We start from the raw sequence: 25,357 nt of genomic DNA, 5'->3' as shown, positions 1-25,357 counted from the left end.
CCCCGCTGGAATGGCGAACTTGAATGGCACCGCCTCGGCTGTAACATGAAAGCATAGGTAAATCTCCATGTTCCAATTTTAAGTATGCACTGCACCTGCACAAACATTGTATTCACCACGATCTCAATGAAGCCGCTCACTTTCTCCACCTGGTCCAGGAAAATGACTACAGCACACATTCAATGCATCTGTGTCAGGCGTTTTCTCTCAGAGCCATATCCATATCCAAACACTCCACGGGAAAGCTGGCTGATATTGTTTTACCATGCTTTCTAGTAAGTTTGGTAAAATGCCCATTTACCAATGCATTGGCAAGAGGAACCACACTAAAAACCCAACTCGCCCACCAAAAAACACCAAAAGTAAACTATCACCACATACACTTACCTTAATTAACCCTCACACATCACAATCGCTCAGCATGCAGAAGAAAGACACACACACTTGACTTTAATTAATTGTGTTATGTCCACAGATTTCACATAACTTTATTAGGTAAGTTGTACGTAATATACATGTTAAAGAAACAAATTCTTAGTAAGAACTTTATATTATTGTATTCAACTAGGTAAACACAGTATGTAATAAGAGAGAATACGTTCAGGATGGTTAACAATTTACGCATGGCTGTAACTCACCAGTAAACACAAAATATGTAAATATTTCCAAGCAGTAAAAGTTGCATTAACTCTCAAACCCAGGAGTTTTTTTGGCTCTCATTTTCAGATTTACAGCCTGTGGTAGTCGGGAAGGGGGGGGGTCATGTGTAGATTAATTTATAGGACCTGCGTTCCCCTGATTGTAAAGTTTTCTTCTCCAGTTATGCAGTTATCTATACTGTGTGGGAGTGTGTGCTGATCTGAGGCCAGTATTGAGCGCCACCTCAGCTCCTCTATAGCCTTGATGAAATATAAAGCAGCAGTGTTTTCCCCGAATCAGCACGCTGGTAATTGCATGCGACATAAATTGATTTCCCGTCACTCCTGGGCTGAAGAGAGCTGAGACACTCTGTTTTTTCTCACAACATGTGTCTTGATTTTAGTATTGCAAAAGGTGATAAATTAGCAGACACTTTTATTGGCCATCAAATCAGACATGACAGAATCGATGCGAGTGGGAACTCTGTTGTCTGATGGGTCTTTTGTTTGGGGTTGTATCACATGGTTATCCAGCTACAATGAGCCCAGACACTGTATGTACTGCAACTATTTATGCAAATAAAGTAATCAAAGGGCAATACATGTTTGGGGATTTGATGAGTGCTCATCTAGAATTAGATTGATAGTAGCAGTAGAGAAAGAAGTTAAAATGTTTCACCAGAACAATTTATAATGTTCTATGCTGAAAAAATATGTAATTTTCAAGCGGTGTTATGTTTGTTAAGACAGGGGAGGGGGAAATTAATAGAAGACTTTGAGGAATGAGAACATGTAAGTGATCTCCGCTTGCTTATTTTACGCTGTTCCTCCCCCCCCCCAGCCTTGCGTGAAGGGCTGTTGAGGGTCAGTTAGTGCAGGGGTTTTCAAAGTGGCCGCCAGAGGGGTCGCGAACATTTTGAGGGAAAGGGAAAAAAAGGGGGGTAAATGTAAAAACAAATGTAATATGTTTTTTTAGATGTTATTAATAATTGCATATCTATCAATCTATGTGTCCTTTGATGCCCAATCGTTTAATATATAATTTGTTTTTTAAACAACACGACCGCTCTTCAAGCCAATCAGAATCGAGCTGTCGCTACTGAGAGTGTAACTGAGTTGCTGTGTGAACACGCTAGCTACCTCCTGCTAAAGCAGTGGTTCCCACTAAACGCCCCCCCCACGCCAAAGATCGCGTGGGGGGGGGGGCCAAATATCATCTTTAGACTTTTATTTATTTTTTTTTTTTTTACATTTATTTTTTTTTACATATAATTGTAAGGCAATACATGATTGTCACTAAAAGCCTTGTCTCTACATTACAATAACATACACAAAATAATTGACTAATTAATTGTAATAAAAATGCAAGTTAGTAGCTAATAAAGGCAGAAATAGACAGAAATGTATAATTCTTTCTTTAATAGAAATGTTTCTTCTGCCCGTAAAGTGTCCAAACCAGGCTTGTCTGGATAAGCGCATTTTTAAAACAATAGTCATTGTCCATGCCGGTTTCAGTTGGATTATTTGTCACAGTTGCTCCGATCAGATCGGTCTCCTCCATTTTGTAGATTATTTACGACTTTTGAATCCACATAAACACATCGGCAAAATCCGGCTTACTTTGAGCATGTGTTTAAACAGTTTAATCCCTTTGTGAATTGTTTCCACTTGCGCCGTCCTTTAATTTCTTCATACAGCGGGAATCCAAATGAATGAATCCTGAGTCCAATAACCATCAAAGTCACTCCAATAGTGCTCCTTAATTACGCTTTCATCCTCCTTTAACAAAATACATCATTCATCCAGTTTGTGACAGTAGTTGTAGCATTTTGAGACTTTTAAACTTTAATTACCGCTGTTAATCACCCCACCCCCCCGTGTGTGTGTGTGTGTGGGGGGGGGGGGGGGCGCAACTTCCAACAGGAGTCATTTGGGGGGGCTCTTGGGAAAAAAGGTTGGGAACCCCTGTGCTAAAGGATCAAATGGACAAATATCTTAAAAGAAAAACACCATCTGCAAAAGATTCACAGCCACGGAATACCTGGCTGTCTAAAACTCGGAGGTATGAGCCATCATACATAAAGTTTGGCTTTACCACGGCAAGTAAGAACGGCCGTGATGTACCTAAATGTGTTCTCTGCCTCAAAATCCTCGCCAACGAGTGTCTAAAGCCATCTAAACTTGATCGACATCTCAAACAAAAGCACCCAGCTGAAGCTAATAAATCAATATACTTTTAAAAAAAAAAAGAAGAGCACCTAGTGATGCAATCGGCTACTTTTAAGAAGCAAGCCGGTGTCCCTGAACGGGCCTTGAAGGCATAATTTTTAGCATCATACCACATCGCCCGTGCAAAGAAACCACACACAATAGGAGAGGATTTAATTCTGCCAGCTACCATCGATATTGTTCGGGAAGTGCTAGGTGAGGATGCTGCCAGCAAAATCAATGCAGTACCACTCTCGGATCATTCTGTGAGCCGACGGATTGGTGACATGGCTCAAGACGTATCTGCTCAGCTTTTGGAGCAAGTGAGAGCTAGTGAATGTTTCGCTCTGCAGCTGGATGAGAGCACGGATGTAGCAAATGTCGCAGAATTGCTTGCATACATCAGATTTATTTCAGAAGACAACTTTGTTGAGGAAATATTATTTTGCAAAGCACTGGAAGGTAGGACCACAGGAAGAGACATTTCCAAGTTTTAGATGAGTAGCCTACATCATCTCAAACGGACTTGACTGGTCTCGTTGTGTGGGTGTGTGTTCAGATGGGGCAGCGGCTATGACAGGCAAAAAAAGCGGAGTGACAGCTTTGATAAAGCAGAAGGCCCCAAATGTAGTGGCAATGCACTGCATGCTCCATCGGGAGGCACTTGTTGCTAAACGAATGGATGATCAACTACATCAGATAGGCTACTACAGGAAGTTATACAAGTAGTGAATTTCATAAAAGCTCGGCCCTTAAAACACCGACTGTTCGCTATTTTTTGTAACGAGATGGGCGCAAAGTTTGAGGGGTTACTGCCCCACTCCAACGTGCGCTGGCTTTCCCGTGGGGCGGTGCTGAATCGTGTTTTTGAACTGCGAAGGGATCAGTGAATTCCTCTCTTCTGAAAATCATGAACTGGCTGGCCGTTTTTCAGATGCCTCATGGCTCCGGAAACTTGCATACATGTCGGACATATTCCAACATCTAAATGTCCTGAATAAGAGCATGCAGGGGCGCGAGACGTACATATTACATGTGCAGGACAAAGTACAGGCTTTTACAAAGAAAATCGCCCTGTGGTCGACCAAAGTCAAGGAGGGAGTGACAGAGATGTTCCCACAGCTTCACCAAGCGCTTCTGTCATCCGGTGCTGATCCAGGCACCATTTCACCACTGATCCAGTCGCACCTAGCGCACCTGCAGGGATATTTCAAAGAATATGTCCCTGACCTGGAAGACAACTCAAATCAAAACTGGATAAGAAACCCATTTGCCCCAGGAGTAGGTGAGAGTCTGGATCTTATGTCCCAAGAGAGACTCATAGACATGGCGAATGAATGGGAGTTGAAGGTGAAATTTCAAGCTGTTTCACTCCCACAGTACTGGCTTTATGTCAAAAAAGATTATCCTGCACTGGCTGAGAGAGCTCTTAAATCCCTGCTTCCATTTGCCACCACATACCTCTGCGAGTCTGGCTTTTCTACATTGAAGGTATTGAAAACAAAGCACAGAGCACGTTTGCAAGTGGACAATGACATTCGTCTGGCACTGACAAACCTAAAACCTAGGATTGATAAACTGTGTAGGAGGCACCAGGCCCACCCCTCCCACTAGTGAGGGAACAGGTATACACAGAGGGTGTCGTTTTTTTCTCATACTGATATTCTGAACAATCTGTGCTGTTGTATTTGCTGTAAAGTGTCTCTACTGTAGGCTATTTTTATTATATGTACAGAACTTTGGCTCGAACAAAAATCGTTTATAAATGTGCTATATAAATAAAACTTGATTTGATTTGATAAAGAGACACACATAGTGAAATGACACGGACTGTTTATAACTGAAGACACACTGAATGTAATGAATAAATGGCAAAACTCAAAAAAAATACTGTACATGTTAATATTACTGTTGAATAGTATGTATAATGTTATATATATTATTAAGACCAAAATCACTTTAAAAAAAGCTCTAAATATATGTTTATTGTTCATATTACTGTTGAATATTATATTATTAAGACAGAAATCACTTAAAAAATATGTACTGTTGATATTACTGTTTAATATTTTGTTAAGAATATTTATAGCAGAAGACACAATGAATGTAATGAATGAAAACCAAAAGATAAAAACCAAAAAATGTTTACTGTTAATAGAAGAATATCTGATTATTAATTATGAATACAAATATATATTAAGAATATTTATTAAGAAGCTGTATGTTTAATTTCTTACATTTACCATCATAATGTACACATCATTAAAAAAAAATTGCAAAAGAGGGGTCCCTGCCAGAGGATAATGCTATATGGGGGTCCTTGGCATGGCAACGTTTGGGAACTGTGACTTATTGGTTCTTCCAGAGCAGCTGGGTTGGCATGGATTGGATTGGAATGGTTTCAGGGTTGAGTAAGCCATCAGGATCTCTAATGATCCTCGAGCTGTTAGTTTTCATTTTTCATTTAATTTCAACTGATATCAATTTAAAATATTACTGCAATAATGACGATTGCTGATAATTTAATGTGGCACACATTGTAATATTGCACCAGCAGTATACCCTATACTGTGCATGCAAATGGTGTGATATGAGTGACACAACCACTTCAAAACCACATAGTATTATCCAAATGTATACATTCAGGGCTGTCCCTCCCTACAGGCCGATCATGCAGACTGCGTGGGGCCTCACCTTGCGGAGGGGGCCTCATCTTGCGGAGGGGGCCTCATCTTGCGGAGGGGGCCTCAACTGAGCCGAATGCGGCGCAATTAGTGTGGCGCGGCACGGTGTTGCCGCTACAAGGCTCCACTAGCAAAACAGAGGGCCTCATCATATAACTTTGCGTGGGGCAGATTTGATGTATTTGTGATCATACTGTGTGACCTGCTTGTATGTACTTACACAATAGGTGTACTGTTCTCTCTGTGTTTTACTGTCTCAGTGTGAACACAGATTAACCAGTTAACCTGTTAAGCCCCAAGCCTGTTTTCCAGGTCTCAGGCTCGAAAATGACATTCCCAGAACAAATGACTATAACTTCACTTCTAAAAGGGTTACATTAATAATCTTGTTCCTCAAAGCAATGATAAACCTGTCAGTTGGATGTAGAAAAGTCAGAATCAATATAGATTTTTTTTATTTTAAAGTAAATTCAGATTGAACATGTACATGATAGTGTCCGTCCAAAAATAAACCATTACTTATATTGAAAACCACCCTTGAATGATGGGATAGTAGACTAAAAGCTTTAGAAATACGAGTACCTTGTATCAAGATTGATGCAAAACAAGTGACATTTGACCTTTTTTAGAGAGGTTTTGCAAATATAAAAACACCTCTGGGGTCATTTGGGTGGAAATGGGTGTATTTCCCGTTTCTCTGGAACCCATTGGTCGATTTTGATGATTGACATCTCTTTTGAACCGTTAGAGCCAATAGAATCGAAGACAAACCAAAGACAGATCAAGACAAGACAAAACACAACACAGACAGATCGTGACATGTTGTTGACATATTAGAGTCAAAGGTTTGCACAGAGCGAAATATCTTTGTGTTGCGCCATACATCAGAAAATACTGCATTAAAAAAGTCATTTCCTGCATTTTTCTACTGATAAAGTGTGATATAAATAATGTACAGGCTTTCAGATTGCTGTAGTTCACTAAACAGAGACATTAACGACATGTTGGGTGTTGAAAATGTCAGAAAAAGTGAAAGAATGGGAGATAAATATCCGCATCCATTTATGTCGGCAGCTCTTAAAGGCAATGTGAGCGTCCATTCCCATTGGATAACGGAGAATTGTATACCCGGAAGTAAGTATTCTCCTTACTGTTGATTGATTTGACAGTGATATCTGCACTACTCATCGACTAAAAAACACCAGATTACCTTTGTTAATTAAACGACATTGATAGGTTTAAATTGTGTACAATGCTTTTGTGTTTGTCCCCTTCAATTCTGAGAAACAACTTGTTTTCTCTGAAATGTGGAGCGCCAAAGAGACTACACTACCCACAATCCCTAGCTATTGTTGTGACGACGCCTGTCCGCTTTGACAAACCTTGTGATAAGTCAACAAGCTCTGTGATTGGATGAAACATAAATTCATACATATTTTTTTTGATTTTAGTAATCTATTATTCAAAACCATTCTATTTATTCTAACGTAAATTACATGCCAGTGTTTTATCTTTTTATTACTTATATTTTTATACTTTATTTGCTATTAGTTATATCTGAAGCAAATTATGTTTCTGAAGATGTGTAGTCAATTCCACCCTTCAATGTAGCACAAATGTGAACTCTCATTACAGGAACAATACCGGAAACAGACGTAGGAAAGATCCTCAGCTCGCTGATTGGATGTTTTAGCCGCAATGCACGTTTTTAAAGATATTACTGATTTTCTTTTAATATAAGAATGTAAATACTGAGTTGAGAGAATAGTCAGGGGTTTTGGGTGATGGGAGACACATCTATGGAATCACAATTTCAATAGCTTACCATTAAATGACGGCTATGCCTTTCTGTCTGTGATGTTTTACAAATCAGATATTAATGTGTAGAAGTAAAACAGGAGAAATAGTATAGCAATATCCTGTACAATTATGTGAAAACATGAATAAAACTACATATCTTCAGATGTTATACATACATAAGTGTCCTACACTAATAATACAAAGTTATTATTAGTATGCTGTGTGTACCTTGTGTGCACCGCCTAGTGGTTAAAGCACGTTATTGAATTATTTTTGTTGAATAATATTATTTGATGAAAAAAATATTAAGAGTACATACTTTCATAGGGGGAAAGTAGAAGGTCAATGATAGAAATATAGAATATAAAAAATCAAGAAGATACTGTAAGTGATCTCTACAATAAAACAGTTTAGTGCTGGATGTACAAAGATATTAATATGAGGATGTGCAAAACAGACAAATTAATTAACCTTTATTAACACATTAAAGAATACTTTAGGTTAAGGTCTTCTTTCAAATAAGAAAAATACTTTGGGGGTATCTATCTACAGATAAATATTAAGCCTGACAAAGTACTTAATGTCTAATACATTGCTTTCCTGCAATGTTAACTATGTTCTTTATTACTGCTCCGAAATATGGGGAAACACGTACTCAACAAATCTACAAAAAATAATAACATCTAAAAAAAAAGTATTACGAATAGTCTGTGTTGTTGGTAAATATGAACACACAACTCCCATATTTAAAAAACTCAATCTATTCAAATTTGTTGATATCGTTAAGCTTAAAACAGTACTGATTATGCACAACATTTACCATAACAAAATGCCTACTAACATTCAAAAGCAGTTCCAAACCACAGTCAGGAAATACCCAACCAGGCATCCTAACTGGTTGTGTAGCAAGCCCTGTAGAACAACCATCAAATCACACAGCTTATCCATTATCATAGTTAAAACGTGGAATGGACTTCACCCAGACGTTTCAAGTATTACTAGTCATCAACAATTCAAAACTAAAGTAAAAACAATTCTATTTGCAGATTACTCCAGCTAACACATATTGGATATTCCCAGTATTATTTATATATGCATTTACTTTTTTCTTGCCCTAACTTTTATTTTTATTTCTTTTTCCAGTTTTCATTAGTTTTCTTTATTTCTTTGTTTTTGACTAAATAAATGCCATTATTATATTGATGCTAATGATGATGCACGGGAGGGCTACTCCCCATAAGCTATGCTTCAGCCCTCCCGCTTCTACTAATTTTGTTAATTTGTGTGTATCAATTATACGTTTTTGTTTTGTATGATTTTAGTAGAATAAATAAAAAATAAAAAAATAAATGGCACTTATTTTAAATGATATTATACACATTAATTATACTCTTATGTATGTAGATAGTATAAGAAATGCGCAGAATTTGACAGTTTAATGGTGGAGGTATACACACATATTGATAGATGTCTTGTAATGCACTGTTGAGGAACCTGTGAAGTTTTTCATTCATTGCATAACTACACTGTAGTTGTGTATATGATATGTCAATAAACCTTAGAAAATCTTGAAATCTTGAAAGGGATGTTCAAAATAGCAATTATATACAGTTTTTAATTAACTATTAGTAGAGAATAACGAGTAATGAATATACTTCATAGAGATCTGCAGATAAATGTTTAGTCTTCTCAAGCAGCAACTATCAAATATATTTCCTGATTGTTGGCACTTGACAATCACCTTACCTACATTTTACTCAGGTGTAACTAAAGTCTGCTTTAAGGGTTGTTTATATTTATATCATTAATCAGAATATTCAAAGTAACTCAAATAAATGTAGTGGAGTAAAAATACCAGGTTAACCTCTGAATTGTAGTGGAGTAGAATTACAAAGTAACAATGAGCTGTCATGTGGGTATATATTAATGCTGCCCATTATGGATACAAGCGATTTTCACCCATTTAGTAATTACATGTTTTACATTTGGAAATTTGTTTCCTATCGTCTAAACCTCCAGGGGCCTCATTTATAACGCTGTGCGTAGGATTCATGTGGGAAGGTTGCTTACTTAGTAGAAATCCAAAAAATAGTTACAGAAATGTTCCGACATTTTCCGATTCTCAAAACATTGCGTACCGGCGAGGAAAGTGCGTACGGCACTTCCTACGCCGGTTTCCCTTTATAAATCACGATCAACTCGAAAAGCGGTGCAGCTTTTGCGGGCTTCACGTAACGCCCATATTTGCCTATAAATAGTCAAAGAAACGCCCATTCATTCATTCTGACTGACTTTATGAAGAAGATCGCAGGAAATGACGACAGAACAGCTAAAAAAGACACACCGTGTCAGATTTTGGTTATTTTGGGGAGGTGGAGATAAATCATATTGTTTGGTGGATGCAGTTTGAACCAGAGTAGCAGCATGGAGATCGGATCGTCACCAAAATAAATAAATAAATGGTCCGAAAAAGGTTAATGACAAAAACAATACACATAGCCTTCCTCAGGCAGTGTGTTTGTACCGGGGACAGGAGACCCCCCCTTGATGAGAAACTAAGAAGTGAACGGGGAATCCCTCCGGAGTGGAGTCATGACGACTGGATCTGAATTATTTTTTTGTATTTGGTGGTTTGCGTCCCAGCTGTCGATCAGCTGTGCGCAGTGTCTCCACTGCATCCTGTGCATCTCAACCCCCCCCCCCCCCCCCCCGCAGCAACTCTATATCCACCAGTTAAAGGGAATACAACTAATGTGTTGTGTTATATTAGCTGTACAATTTACCACATGGTGTTCTTAGCTTCCATACCTCCTGTGTTTTACGAGCGACTTATCAAGTCTTGGCAAACGGCATAAAACACGATTAAACATGATAGTATATAAAACCATGCTCGTATCTACAACCTATAGAAATGCAAAACGGCGTCAGTTTAGATGTAATTCTGTCCTACTGCTTACCGCATAATTTATGAGAAAACATGTCATAACATTAACACAACATATTCGAGGTGGTTTTAAATAACATATCCGTATTTATTTATTTCTCCAAGTTATGTTTTTGTGTGCACTGAGGAGTCTCAAACGGGCGTTTGTTTAATCATTTTAAGATTGGCTTTAATCAATGTTTGAAAATGAATTCTTCATATATGATAAATGAGAGGTAACATTTTATTTATGTTATTATTTCCACATATTTCTCTCCATTCTTCCTTCTGCCAACGGTGTCGCAGTTTCTCGTCTCTCCCATTTTTGTGCTTAGTGCGTACGCATGGGTTAGAGTTTGCGTGGAGGACCGCACATTTTCCCGTCAAGTTAGTATTTTATAAATCGCAAACATTGCGTAGAAACTGCTGTACGCTATTTTTTGTGCGTATATCCCTTTTATAAATGAGGCCCCAGGGCTGTACACAGTTTAATACTGTCAACTTCTAATTTTGGGAATAACTACAATTCCCAGTAGAGACGTGCCATAGAGAACATGTTGCGAAACACAATAGCCAGCATGTGTAGTTCTGGGGGGGCGTTGGAGTCCAGTTTTGAATAGTCTGCCGTGGTTTCGTTCCATTTCAAAGAGCTTGACGCTCGGCGTAACCTTGGCGCACTGCCACTCAAACATCCAATCCCAGAGCTTGAAGATTAATCACAGGGTTTGTCGCAAAGCGGACAGGCGTCGTCACAACAATAGCTAGGGATTGTGGGTAGTGTAGTCTCTTTGGCGCTCCACATTTCAGAGAAAACAAGTTGTTTCTCAGAATTGAAGGGGACAAACACAAAAGCATTGTACACAATTTAAACCTATCAATGTCGTTTAATTAACAAAGGTAATCTGGTGTTTTTTAGTCGATGAGTAGTGCAGATATCACTGTCAAATCAATCAACAGTAAGGAGAATACTTACTTCCGGGTGTACAATTCTCCGTTATCCAATGGGAATGGACGCTCACATTGCCTTTAAGAGCTGCCGACATAAATGGATGCGGTGCTTCCATGAGCGTCAAATACCGCCGCCGATGGGAATACATTGCAATCAGTTGAAAGCTCTTTGCGTCCATTTATGAAGCTGAAGGAGCCTCGACGCGTCCCAACTGGACGCCACGGGACCCTGACCAAGCGTCGCTCCTGGACGCTTAGGGAGTGAGAGTGTGTTGATGTAGCAGCCACGTGTTTGTAAACTGCCCCGCCCCCTCGCACACAGACAGGGGGAGAGAGAGATCTCGTCTGGATTGGAAAGATCGAAAATACACCATAGACGCATTTTTTTTCTTCTTTTTGCATATTAGAAACGAGTTGGCGACAATAAGACTGCGATATAATGTTTATGTAGCAATAATACATACAGATGTAGCACTCTAGAAAAGACTCCAGCCAACAGGTTCCTGCCAAACACCCAACTGATCCCAGCGGCTGGGAATGTTAAGCCCTCCCACTATTTTCCAAGAGGGCGTTGCCAGATTTTCAATTTCAGGATTTAACCATTAGATGGCGCTTCATTCACAAATACAGAAAGACAAGTTTCATGGACTTTCAGTACTTCAGTTGTGTTTTGGTGAAGAGCATTTGAACAAATATGTATTATGGTTTTCACAGGCTACTACAGTATAACGAAAAAACATCAATATTTTAGATCAAATAAAGTATATCTAATCTTGTAATTCAATAATATATAGTCTTTATATATTACATAATAATAATAATGTAAATGTTTAAACTTCTTTATTTGTTATGCTCATACTTTTACCTTTACAATAGTTTGCTTTAATATGCAGTATAATTTTTGTAATGTTTTTTTTGGTGTTTGCTTCCTCCTGCTCCCTTTCGGACACATACTGTATGATTTATTATTAATATGAAGATATTATTAAGATAAGATGTTACTTTATTGATTGAACATTTTTGTTTAGAGTTCTCTGCTGTCCCACGGTAATTGAGAAGGCTCACATTCCGACCATTATTTAAAACAATAGGCGCTTTCACACCGTCTACAGCAGGGGTGCCCAACCTTTTTTGAACCGAGAGCTACTTTTAAAGTTGCCGGTCTGCCGAGATCTACCAGTCCAAATAGAGAGGCGTAGCCATTACTGACAGCCTACTACCAGGGAAATACATACTTCTACTTGTATAAAACTGACCTTTGTACGATGAATACTTCATAAAATACTGCAGATCCTTTATCTTACCTCTTTCTAATTTACACAAATATAAGTATTTAACTGAAGTTGCACAACAGTGTTGTTGATACAGAGTTGGAGTTTATTCACAAAAGTATAAATTAGGCTTACTAATAAGAAAACTCAGATCTGAACCTACACAGGAATCTGCTGCCAAAGTGAAATAAAAAATAGATTAATAGAATCAAACCCTTTTTTTGTTGCATTTTAGTAGAGTATAAAAATAAATACCTTTAAAATAGGATGCAAGCAACACTAGTTTCTTAACCTGAATTGATAATAGACTATAATCAATTTAAGTTTGCATTCTTATACCATTTTGTACAATAATTATAATGAATAAGTTCAAACAAACAAAAAATTACAGCTGATTAATAACGGTATCTAACTTGAGTTTTTATTATATCAAAAACCTGTTGAAATGCTACTGTTATTTTTACTGTTTGATTGAATTGATTGAAAAGTGTATTAACAGCTTGTATATTGGGTACAGTACAGCTCAAAACATACAATTGTTAAGGGGATGCAGACCAGAGAAATACTTTCGTCTTGTTTACATCAGGGTCCCCCATTTCCAATTCATCATATCATTTAAGACATATAAGACATATTTGACATACAGATGCTTATTTACAATTTACATACAGGTGGTTTTTTACATACAGATTGCTTATTTACAATTTTCATTTTAGATTTCGTTCTAATACATCCTAACCGGACATTTAAGACATACCAAGTCTACAGATATACAGTTAGTAACAGAGTCTAAAATGCGAGTATATACATAGATGGGGGGGGGGAAGCTGTCCATTGTACGACAGGTTGAGATTTGTACCATTACCGGGGCCAGTTTTGCAATGCTCTCCCCCGAAGGTGCTCTTTAAGAGAGGTTTTGAAGGTAAGTATAGTTTTACTTTCCTTTACAGTTGTGGGAAGAGCGTTCCACCTTGATGTGGCATAATTGCGAAACGTGTATTCCCCCTTTTTTGTGCCAAATCTGGGTTTCACATGATTTGTGGAGCTCCCTCTGGTGTTATGATCATGGTATTCCTTGACCTTTGGGAAGAATTTTGACATGTACATGGGTACCATAGAGGTGTAGTGGATCTTGTAGACCAAGCCCATTGCAAGTAGCTGTACTCTGTCGTCTACTCTAAGCCATCCTAGGTTGTCAAAGTGGGCAGAGGTTAGGTGGGTTCTAGATGAAAGGTCTGACCAGTTTATTTTGCGATGTTTGAAGTTTTATTTTTAGCGCCTTGGAGGTGCTATGGTACCATGACGTGCAAGCATAGTCATAGTACCCTTGAATGAGTGCTCCTGCCAGAGTTTTCAGGGTGTTTTTGTTTACCAGAGAGGAGATCCGGTATAGGAATCTAGTTCTTTGATTGACTTTTTGTATTACATTGGATGCCATTTTGTCACAGGAGAGGTTTGCCTCAAGAATAGATCCTAGGTATGTAATTTCCATCTTACTTGTGACAATAATGTCGCCCACTGCAACTGAGAAGTCGTCGGATTTGCTGAGATTATGTTTCGAACCGAAACTCTGTTTTACCCAGGTGTAATGATAATTTATTATCGGCGAGCCAGGTGCAGATTCTGCCGAGCTCGGAGCTGAGGGTTTTTTCAACCTGCAACCTGTTCCTGCCAGAGACCAGCAGGGCTGAGTCGTCCGCGAACAGGAACAAGTTGCAGTCACATGCTGATGACATGTCATTTACATAAATTAGGAACAGTAACGGACCTAATATGCTTCCTTGTGGAACACCACAGCTCACTGGGAGGGGGGGGGGACAGAGTACCATTTACCTCCACCATCTGTTCTCTCCCTTCCAGGTAGGATTGCATCCAGCTCACCGATAGTTTATCAAAACCAATTGCTTTTAGCTTGTCAATCAGAATGGGGTGATTGACAGTGTCGAAAGCCTTTTGTAGGTCCAGCATCACCATGCCACAGTACTTGCCCTCGTCCACCTCTTGTTTGATGTGGTCGCTCAAATAAAGAGGGCATGTGTCAGTGGAGTGTGATGTTCTAAAGCCAGATTGAAATTCATAGATTAGTTTCTTTTCCGCGAGGTACTTTTCGACCTGTTCATATACTATTTTTTCCATGACTTTCGAGATGGAGGTAAGTACACACTAAAAAATGCTGGGTTAAAAACAACCCAATTTGGGTCGTTTTTTAACCCAACGCCAGGATCAATATTGGACCAACCCAGCAGTAGTTAATTTGACCCAACGAAATGGGTTGCGTATTTTAACCCAGCAGATGGGTTATACATTTAATCCAAATGCTGGGTCAAATTAATTACAGCCCTGGGTTAATTCTACCATGAATTGGGTTAAATATTACACCCAAATGCTGGGTCAAATTAATTACAGCCCTGGGTTAATTCTACCATGAATTGGGTTAAATATTACACCCAAATGCTGGGTCATAATAGCTGCGATGGGTTAATTCTACAAGTTATTATCGTCATGTTTTTAATGCAATACCCATGTCTCTTAAACATTTAAATTACAAACCCTTTTAAAATGCATCCTATATTTGGTCATGCAAATAATATAATATGCAATAAACGTTTTTAAACAATGTTGGAATCTTAGAAAAATATTCATTTTATTGTTATAACAATTGACAGTTCAATAAAGTGCAAACATATTCAGTTCACAATAAAGTGCAAAACTTTCTTTAAACAAAACTTAACATTTATGCATGTACAGTACAGCCTGTAAACAACACACATTAGCAGATCTACAAGCTCTGGTTTGAGAACCACTAATAGCAACATACGTTTTTTCAGAAATGACTGGTTCATATACTGGCTATGTAAACGTTACAAAGAAAATCCTCCAACATGATCACAACAATGTACTGCTCCTTTAGGTGATCCGAACTACAGGAAACTAAGATGTGCAAATAAACATTTTAACAATTTATGCTTCCACCATTTAGCTCTTTTTTTAGCACACAACTTGCTCATAAAATACTTTGAGCATTAGGTAGTATTTTGAACATAACACACACACACACACTTCACAAATCCAGCAATATTTAATTTAACCAGATAGAACCCTACTCTGAGCCAAGCAGCAGAAGAGAGAGAATAGAACAGGAGGACCAGCAGAAGAAAATAAAAGGATCAAGACCACAAGTCTACTTGCAAGCAAGTATTGCTGCACGCAAGGACGTAGCAGGTTTTGACTCCTCTCCTCCCTTGATTTCGTACACTGCATTTTGGAGGAATTTCCATACAGCTTCACACTGCTTTGTGTAGTCGATGTCAAAGATATAGAATACCTTGAAACAGACATCTACTGCCTGAAGCAATGTGTTTTGTTCCAACGCCTCCCCATCAAGAATAACGAACGCCTGAGAGGTGTGCCAAATATCGTTTCCCAGGGACAGGACATATGGGTAAGGTCTTGACACCTTCGCCTCATGGAGGTACTCCACCAAGTTTGTTCCAACCTGAGAAAGAAATAAAGAACAAAAGACAAGATAAATTAAACAAAGTAAAAGATTGTGCAAAAGCAAAGAGTAAGCAAGATTTGGCAGTGGCTGATACAATGCATATTCAGAAACAATGTTTTGAATTATTCTTGAGCCCAGGAATAACAGGCAGTCAGGCACATTCTTAACCACTTAAACTGGACCTGGGTTGGCTCTGTACTTTAGACCACTGTTTTCCATCTTCACCAAATCTCTTCGCCAAAATAGCCGATCTAGCTGCCATGTTTGGCTAATGTCCCCGCCACCCCCCCCAAGAATATGGATGCTGGGTTCAAGTGATTAAAAGAATAACATTTCCCTTTAGATATGCAGAGGGACTTACAGGCTTATGATCGATGAAGGCCAACTTAGACTCCTCGATAGTGTACCGGAACACTTTTCGGCCAACCCTGTAGACAGTTGGTGGAAGCAGTGTTGGTAACTGGCTCAGAGCAAGTTCCCCCAAACAATCTGTAGGAAGACAATTTTATAGGTATCAATATGTGGCATGGCATATCTGTGAATTGGTCATTTAGTAGCAAAATAAAGTCTGCTGTACAATATAACAATGTATTACCGGGTGTTAATCCATCAAGCGACGAGATAAGTTTCCCTTCCCGTCTCGCCAGGTGCAGGATCTTGTCTTTAAACAAAGGTAGCCAGGTTTCGAAGAGCTTAGGCGCAGCCTCTCCATGTAGGATCTGAAAGTCCTGTGCAATCTAAATGAAAAATTGAAAAAGAAAATTCAATGTGGCAGCTGACATACTGATAAAAGATTGTTATAAACAATGCATCCACATCATATGTAAACATATACTCCTTCCTAACTTACCATGCCTGGAGTGAATAGATGTGGGAACTCTTGGCGGATCCCTTGAATGTCCCACCCGTTTTCCCTTAAAGACTTGGCCCTGTTTGATAGTTTGCAGAAAGTACAGCAGTACAAGAATGTTAAAAGGATATCACAAAAAGCCCTGAGGGCAGTTGCAGACAGGTGCTCTTGTATGGCAGTTTTGGAGGGTAAGGAGTTGCACTTTCTTGATGGCTGGTGGTAGGGTGTTCCACATTTTGGTAGCATAATAGTAAAATGCATTCATCCCCATGTTTGTGCCGATTATGGGGGGGGGGGGGGAGAGAGTAATGGCGCTCCCACTGGTGTTGTGCCCTTTATTTTGACAGGTACATGGCACTGGTCCCTTGAAAACCAGGCCCATTGCAAGTTGCTGTACTCTGTCCTCCCCTGAGCCATCCCACTATAGCATCATAATGAGCAGGGGTTAGGTCATAGGTGTGAGAGGTCTAGTAGTAGTTTGTTTTGAGAAGTCTGTAGTTCAGATTTGAATGACTTGAGGTGCTACAGTACCATGAGGTGCATGCATAGGCAAAATGACATTGAATGAGTGCTGCAGCTAGTGTCCTCAGTGCATTCCTACTGACCTGTACACTGCTGTATCCTGCATGTATTGCTCCACCTGGTTGAGGGGCTGCGAATTGTGTTTCAGCCATTCTTTACACTGTATGGCTCTTTCTTCCGATATGGTACATTCTATAAAAGTACACATAAGGATATTAACAATCTCAAATTATATGTCTGTATTGCTTAAACAAATTATTCAGTTCCAACGATTACCTGGTATGAATGTCCTACGAGTGCTAGCTTCACTACTTTGTGGTGGTGTCTGCTGCGTGCTCTGTGACCTGGCCGGTTTTCTCATCCTCTTTCTGACGTTCCGAAGCCTCTCTTCGAGGAATCCAGTGGCTGGGCGGCGGTTCCGTCCTGGGGTGAACCAGTATCACTGTCAAGAAATGAAAGTCTTTGGTGAATAGAGATGAGGCACATTTTGATAGCGTGGCGACAACATGTGGCTGAGCCATCTAGAACAGGGTTTGTCTGTATGTCTGTCTGACAACACCGGGCATCAAACAGCACAGAAGTCCAGTACTCTGGTGCTGGGAGATGAGTTATATTGTGTTCAACTGACTGTTTTAGCATCAATTCCTCAATAAAATGTTAATTACTTACGAAGCCACTGCTTGAGTCCGACTCGTCCTTCAAGGAGGGAAACCCATGAATCAAAGCTGCAGCCAAGGCCTTTTTTGTCTCACTGGTAGGACTGCAAACACAGAAAAACTAAATTACCAGCAGAGTCAAATTAGATCTTAAGTATTTCTAAAACATGTGTTGCACCCCAGTATAATGGCTGTAGCATATTCTGCAGCTAATAGGCATCCTAATAAATTAAAAACACTACTGAACGTGTGTTTTGGTACATGTGTTGTGCATGTTTATGTTGGTGGTCTAGGTAAATGTCAGACTTGAAAGTAGTGTCCCGTCTTATTCTTTTCCCCTGAAAGAAGATTCATATACCTTTTTCAAACTAACATAACATTCACTAAAAACAAGAAAAAAAACCCACTATTTTTAATTACCTCTCTCCAAACTTCTCCATGAGGTGAGACACCAAAATACGGACAAGGCACTTTCTTTGCGAAGGGATGATCACATCCTCATCAAGGCTCCCCAGGATCAGCTTGCCTTCAGTTGAGCCTGTGAGAATCTGGCGGATATCCTGAGAAAATTGCAAGAAGGGACAACATCACAGATATCGTTTATTACTCTTTAGTGTTGATTAAAGAAAAAAGTGAAACCCAAGTCTTAAAAAGTGGAGCTTACAAATTGTGGAATTATATGTAGTGTTTGAGGTATCATCGCTGGTACGACAGGTGCCGTTTGGTCCTCCATGGAGGGTGGAGTTGTGGCAGTTGGTTGGACATCAGGACTTGTAGGTGGCACAGCAGGTTCAATCTAAACAGAATCCAGGTTAATGTAACAAACAGTGACAGCCACCTAGAATTGCCGGATGAGCATCAGTAATGTAAATCAGTGTACCACACCAGCGGACTCAGAAGACTGCACACAGTATGCATGGTGTGAGAGATATGCACCACGCCAAAGTTTTCACCCGAGTGAATGAAAAATGCGACAAGTTTGGACCATGCAGATCTGCGGCAAATTGAAAAAGATATAAAACAAACATGTAACTTCTTAACTGACAGTGACTACTACTGTACATCGTCACCGTCGGGTGGAAACCGTGTATGTCCAAAATTGTTCCTTTTATAATTTTTAACATTTAAAAATTGTGAAATAGCCAATCGACAAGCTCTTGACATTGGGAGCTTGTAGATCTATTTGAACTACTTTTGTACAACACTATGACGAATTAGTACATTTACAAATATAAAAAACATAGTTTAAATATGGAGACACAAGGTTTCTGCCCAACAGCAACGATATGTAGACAGATTAAACAAAAAATACTTACTGTACAATTTATCACATCCATCCCAGTATTTACAGAAACATCCCAGTACTCCATCGCATGATCATCCCTGTAGTCCAAAGGCACCTTTTAAGCAGCATTTATAGCTAACCACTAAACAAATATGGCAGGAAAAAATGGACTTGACGAGTCAAAATGCTATTTACAAAGTGTCATACCTACTGTACACACACTTGGTGGCAGTAAGCTGATTTTCTAAAAAAGTCTATAGCGCAGTGAAATGTATAAACTGTCATCAGTCTCGCTGAATGACTTCACTGCATGTAGGGGATGGTGATCAAGCAGCTCTCTCACATCAACAGCTGCCAAAACTTGAGTGGGAATCACACTGTATGCAAAGAAATGCCTATCAAACCATTGTGTTTCCCACTTCTGTACAACAAGTTTTATTGTTGGTGTGTGTGATGTTTGGTCTAGTACTAAAATGGACTTTATGAGACCAAATTGGGGCTCCCCATCTGGGTCATAAGACAGGAATACAGTCATGCCTGCTCGATATGCAGTTCCCTTAAAGGTAACCAAGGCTGGTTCATACAATTCACTGAAAAGGGGAATGCCTGTTAGACCACTTTCGATGTCTTTAACTCCCTCAATGTTGGCCAGAAAGGTAGTGTGCCCTGGACCAACTTCTGTATTGTGGCTCAACACAGTTCCACACAGCAAATTATAGCACTGCGCTATCTGATGGCGAAAGGCCATGGTTTTGCAAATGTTTCGGAAGTTGCATGTTACATGGCTAACCCGTTTAAAAAAGTTGTGTTTTGCTTCGAATCTCATAGCCCAAAACTGAGTCAAGGGTCCGAGCTTTTGAATGGCTCTTGGGTAATGGAGCATGAAGTGGTGTTTTGGCAGCAAATGGTGAAGAGGATAGAGCTGCAGGAAGAGAGAGTGATGCTCTTCAAGGATTTTAGCTAAGTACAGTGTTGCTTCAACAGTAAGAGAAGGAGAGAAGATGAACTCCATACATAACAGTAACAGTAGGAGAAGTTTCCATTCCTTGCTATGCATGGGGACCAGGTCACCTATCATTGTCGGCAGCAACCTAAGTAGGCACCACATTTGAGCTGCTGATTGATGCATGGCGCCTTTAACCTTTTTTAGATCATCCTTACTAATTACAGAAGGTTTAGACCTCAGATGAGCTAAAAAAAGGGCTACCCGGTTGGTCATGTCATCTTGCCCTAGTTCATCCCATTCATCCTCAACTTCCTCATCTCCCTGTACAGGCTCATTTTCAGCAAGCTGTATGTCAACAGGCTGGGCTGGACCTTCAAGGGGATCATCGAGAGTATCACTTTGGTTTTCATGCTCCTTTAATAGGTGTCTTCTATAAGACCTTATAAAAGAAAATGTTCTACCACAACCAGTTTCACTACATTGGAAATATGTTGATGAATGGTTTACATGATGTACTGCACGTAAATGTTGAAAGAGAGTCTTGGCATCCCCTGGAATTTGCCTTTTGCATTTAAAGCAAATATATGCCATCTGCTCACAAATTTGAACAAATCCTCAGAATGAATATGCGTGTGTGGGGGAGGGGTGTAGCCTCTCACATCTGCAGTGATCTAACTATACTTACAAGTCCTCTACATTTTTTGAGGAACTTAAGCCTGGGGCCAGCTTTTGGAATCAATTGGCTGATGGTCCCCTCGTCTAAAAGAAGAAAACTCTCCTCGTCAATTCCCTCGTCTGAAAAAACAAAAAACAAGGACATCTATTTAAACCATGGAGAACAGCAAAAAATAAGAGGCTAATTACATGGAAGCTATTGGAATAAAAATGCATTTTCAGTAACATAAAATACAATGCAGTCAATGCCATTTCAAATAATTCCTTTACCTAGCTATACAGACCATCTGCTTGCTGTGAACGTAAAAAAAAACATGTTCTTACCTTTAAATCTATCAATAACGTCTGTCAACTGCCACTGTGTCAACGTGTCACACACAAAATCGTCCATTGATCTGAGACAAAAAACACATAAAGAGCTTAATTAAAACAAACATAAAATGTACATTTGCATGACTTCAACCTCACTTCTGGGGCTAATTTATTCAGTTGATGAGGCTACTAAAACTGATAAATGTCTGCTTCTCCTATTTATTTATTTGTATTACCTGTTGTATTTAGCACACATGAGCCCCACTTACTATGGTTATTAGCATTGTATTTTATCTGCAGACTTATGGTTATATCAAAGCCTTTATTTTTATATAGAGTGATACACTTTTGTGACTGCTAGAAACAGGTCAACCCACAATAGAGCAAGATTAGTTAACCAACTACGGACAGCAGCCACAGGAACTTTTGCAGTCACAAATTGCTGTGAAAAATTGAGAGACCAATGAAAGTTAAGTTACAGAGAACCTGCTTTTTTTTACACCAAACCTTATCAGTCCCCTTATCAGACAGAGAGTGCGACTACCGACACTGGCAGAGCGGCATCCGTCACGTAACATTAACTGCAGAGCGAAAACCACAGTGGCAGTCAGCTCCGCATGGCAGCTAGCTCCGCATGGCAGCTAGCTTGGCAGCTAATGTACGTGACGCAGCCGAATAACGGCACAACATTCCTTTGTAAAAGGGGCTGATATTACTGACATATATAAGCGCCTGGGGTAGCACACTTTCCGTTTAACTTTCCCAGGGTAATGCTACCGTCCTTTAGTTTTCAATCCTGATATCCTATATTTGAACCATCTCCCTAACTGGCAGTTACACAGACTAGCTAGTTAACGACGTTAGCTTTAGCATGTTTGTCGGCTCATTCGGCTTTTTAAGTGAGATAAAAAATAACACTAAATAACAAATTAACTATCAACGTTACCACAATATCGCTCATGGACTAGCAGTTGATGACATTTATTAACAGCTTCACAGTTAGATGACAATGTGTTCTGCTTACCTCCTCCAACTTTCGCCAACGGTCTTTCTTGTCTCAATGATCCTCTCTCGCGATGATGATGGTTAAGTTTACGGTTATGCCCAAATATCGCGAGTGCACACAGGATGCAGGGGAAACCCTTTCCCGCCAGATCGCGGTCAAAATCAAACCATGGCAGAGTTCTCTTAATACATCCATGGAAGTGTCCAAGAGCAGTCAATAATGTAGCATGCCTTATTGTTCAAGCCATGTTTGTTGTTTCACATCTTTACAACCGTGAACATTTAAAAGTAGATTGATTTTTGTCTCTGTTTACATTAGTTGGTATCATAGACTGTGGTTGGTATCCAGTTTATTGGTGGTTATACCGCCACCTTCTGCTCTGGAGTGGGAATCAGATATACCCTAATCCCTTTGTCTCAGTTTATCTCAACATGAATGAATCTAATACATGTGAAATGGTTGCGATTCATGCAAACCAATACCCAATACCATAGGCGGCGCCGGCGCGTGAGGCTCAGGTTTGGAAAGGCTTAATCACTTTTTTTACCTGACGCTGCCCGCCTCCGGCATCTATAGAAAAGAGATCAACTCAGTGTGCAGAGTTTAAATCTCTCAAGTCATATTACAGGATAAAGGAAATACAGTTTAAACTGCCGTATGCAGAGAAGACGCCGACGTGTCGCACTTATCATTCATATTACATCATCAATCAGATCATCGATCATATAATATTATAATATATCATATATTTCCTTATCTGAGTCAGCTTCTCCAGCCATATCTGGCCGTGCAACACTTACAGTGTCACATACTGTATGCAGAAGTATTATTTTAAGCAATACATTATGTTCACGAAACACTCGAGTCAAATGTAATTAAAGTCAGATCTGGTGAGAGAAACCCTGGCTTGATTTACCGAGTTGATAACCAGCGTCGTAGGACCGCTTAGCGAGATCTCGTTTGTTTGTTTGTTACTCAAACATATCCAGGGTATGTTGAACTGGCTTCGTAGTACAGGGCTAGCGGGTGGCTAGCAGCGCTAATGTCAAAGACACAGACATTATACATTAGCCTATATTTGTATTTTACCAGGATGCAGTGACACAAATATTTGGGAAGGCTTAGCCTTCCCTAGCCGCTACAGCACCCGCCGCCCCTGCCCAATACCATATAAATAACCCAGAATGAGTTAAACATTTCATAACCAAATGGTTGGGTAGACAAAAATATTTTGACCCAGTACTTGGGTTGCACAAAAATAACCCAATACCATATTAATAACCCAGAATGGGTTAAACATTTCATAACCCCATGGTTGGGTAGATGAAATAACCCACTGTTTTTTAGAGTGTATAGAAACAGGGCGGTAGTTGCCTGGGTACAATTTGCTGCCCTTTTTGTGCAGGGGGGTTACTCTTGCAATTTTGAAGTCTTTGGGTACTTTTCCCTGTTTTATGGAGAGGTTAATTATGTGAGCTATGACTGGTGAGATGGCGGTTGCTGTGTCTCTGAGGAATTTGGAGGGGATATTGTCGTGGCCAGTGGCCTTGTTAGGTTGGAGGGCGCTCAGTTTAATGAGTACCTCTGCTGTTGTTACCCTTGCTAGACTGAAATCATCTTTGCGTACCCCTAGGTTTTTGTAGTAGGTCATGATGTGATCTACCCCAAAAAGCCCTGAGTGGGAGGGTAATTTATTTACAAGAGTTGTGGCTATGTTTGTGAACAAAATGTTCAAGTACTTGGCCACATCCAGTTTGTCTGTGATGAGCCTGTTATCTGTCTTTATGTTTAAGTTAGAAAATCTCGTTTTGAGTTTTTTACTGCAGCCAAGCTGGTTATTGAGTAATTTCCAAAGTTCACGGGGTTTATTTTTGTTTTCCTCAGTTTTGACATTGATGAAATTCTTTTTGGCAGTTTTGATCATGGAGCTTACGTCATTTCTTAGTCTGTTTCTTTCAATTTTTAGTTCAGTCACGTGGGCCTGGAGTTCACTGCTCGTGCTTTTGGAAAGCATTGACTGACTTTTATGAAACTCAGAGCATTTTTTTGTCAAATCATTGAGTATTGCAGAGAATTTGTTTTTGAAACCAAGCCATGTTTCTTCAACTTGTGTACCACTGGGCTCATCTGACCAGTCCAGGCTCTCCAGTTCTAGGTTAAAGGCCTCGCTAGAGTCGTTTTTGAGGTCTCTAGATATGACTGTTTTGTGACAGCCGGCCCTTTGTTTTAGCTTTTTGTGGGTACAGAATATCATATAATGATCACTTAAACCGCATGCTATAACCCCTTTACTGGAGATCCTGGACTTGTCAGAGGTCAGAATGAGATCAATGGTAGTTTGTGTTGTTTCACATACCCGGGTGGGTTGGGTGATTAGCTGGCTGAAGCCGTGCAGATCACAAATCCTACTGAAGGACTTGAAGACGGACGTGTCTTTACGTTGCATATCCGTGTTCCAGTCTCCAATAATAATTGTCTCTACATCCCCCACATCAGCCAAACACCCATCTAATGTATCATAAAAGTCACTCTGTTCCGGTGGTCTATAGATTGTCCCGACTATTACAGATTTAGCATTGTCAAAAAGAATTTCAACCCACACAGATTCAATATTTTCATGATGCAGGTCAGTACGGTTTTTGAAATTGGTGTCTTTATGTATGTACATGCAGACACCACCTCCATTCACGTTCCTGTCCCTTCTCACTACAAGATAATCTTCAATTTCAATCTCTGAATCTGTGATGGAATTGTCCAATTTGGTCTCAGAAAAGCATAATATGCTTGCCTTACCATTCATGAATAGCTGCCTGAGTTCAGCCAGTTTGTGTCTCAGGCTGTTAGTGTTCAGATGAAAAATATGTAGTCCATTTTTGTTGCTTAAATGCACAATGTCGTCAGCTTGCAGATATTTGTCTTTGTCCGTTACAGCAACCGGCTTGCGGCCTGCCGTGGTGTTTGGAGAGGTGGGGTGGTGGTGGGGGGAGGGAGGCTCCGTTGTAGCTTTAGCCGTTGATATGCTAGCAGGGTGGCTAACAACATGGCGGATATTTGTTCCCTCGGGTCTCGGTTCTCTTCCTCTCGTCACTGCCTCATGCGTGTCTGTCTGCCGAGGCGTCCCCGGGGGAATCTCG

General features: G+C 39.8%; 1 protein-coding gene across 1 annotated transcript; it reads right to left on the bottom strand.

The window, feature by feature from the left end:
- Positions 1 to 15,525: 15,525 nt before the first annotated feature.
- LOC117552865 lies at positions 15,526 to 17,778 on the bottom strand. The gene is made up of 6 exons (XM_034226541.1): positions 17,620 to 17,778; positions 17,427 to 17,535; positions 16,822 to 16,900; positions 16,567 to 16,708; positions 16,333 to 16,460; positions 15,526 to 15,968 (listed from the first exon to the last, which is right to left on the bottom strand). The coding sequence occupies exons 1-6, from the start codon at positions 17,702 to 17,704 to the stop codon at positions 15,654 to 15,656; spliced, it is 858 nt and encodes a 285-aa protein (XP_034082432.1). The 5' UTR covers positions 17,705 to 17,778; the 3' UTR covers positions 15,526 to 15,653.
- Between the last annotated feature and the right edge of the window lie 7,579 nt (positions 17,779 to 25,357).

Source organism: Gymnodraco acuticeps, unplaced genomic scaffold, assembly GCF_902827175.1.
Source record: "Gymnodraco acuticeps unplaced genomic scaffold, fGymAcu1.1, whole genome shotgun sequence".
NCBI classification, from domain to species: Eukaryota; Metazoa; Chordata; class Actinopteri; order Perciformes; family Bathydraconidae; genus Gymnodraco; species Gymnodraco acuticeps.
Note: the sequence above shows the minus strand (reverse complement) of the source record. Positions and strands in the feature narration are given on the sequence as shown.

Excerpts from the sequence above, each read along its gene's own strand:
- LOC117552865 (XM_034226541.1), bottom strand. The coding sequence starts at position 17,704 with ATGAGAAAACCGGCCAGGTCACAGAGCACGCAGCAGACACCACCACAA. Across the intron at positions 16,709-16,821 it reads ATCTATTCACTCCAGGCATG|ATTGCACAGGACTTTCAGAT; the intron begins GTAAGTTAGGAA and ends TTTTTCATTTAG. Across the intron at positions 15,969-16,332 it reads CCTTCATCGATCATAAGCCT|GTTGGAACAAACTTGGTGGA; the intron begins GTAAGTCCCTCT and ends TTTCTTTCTCAG.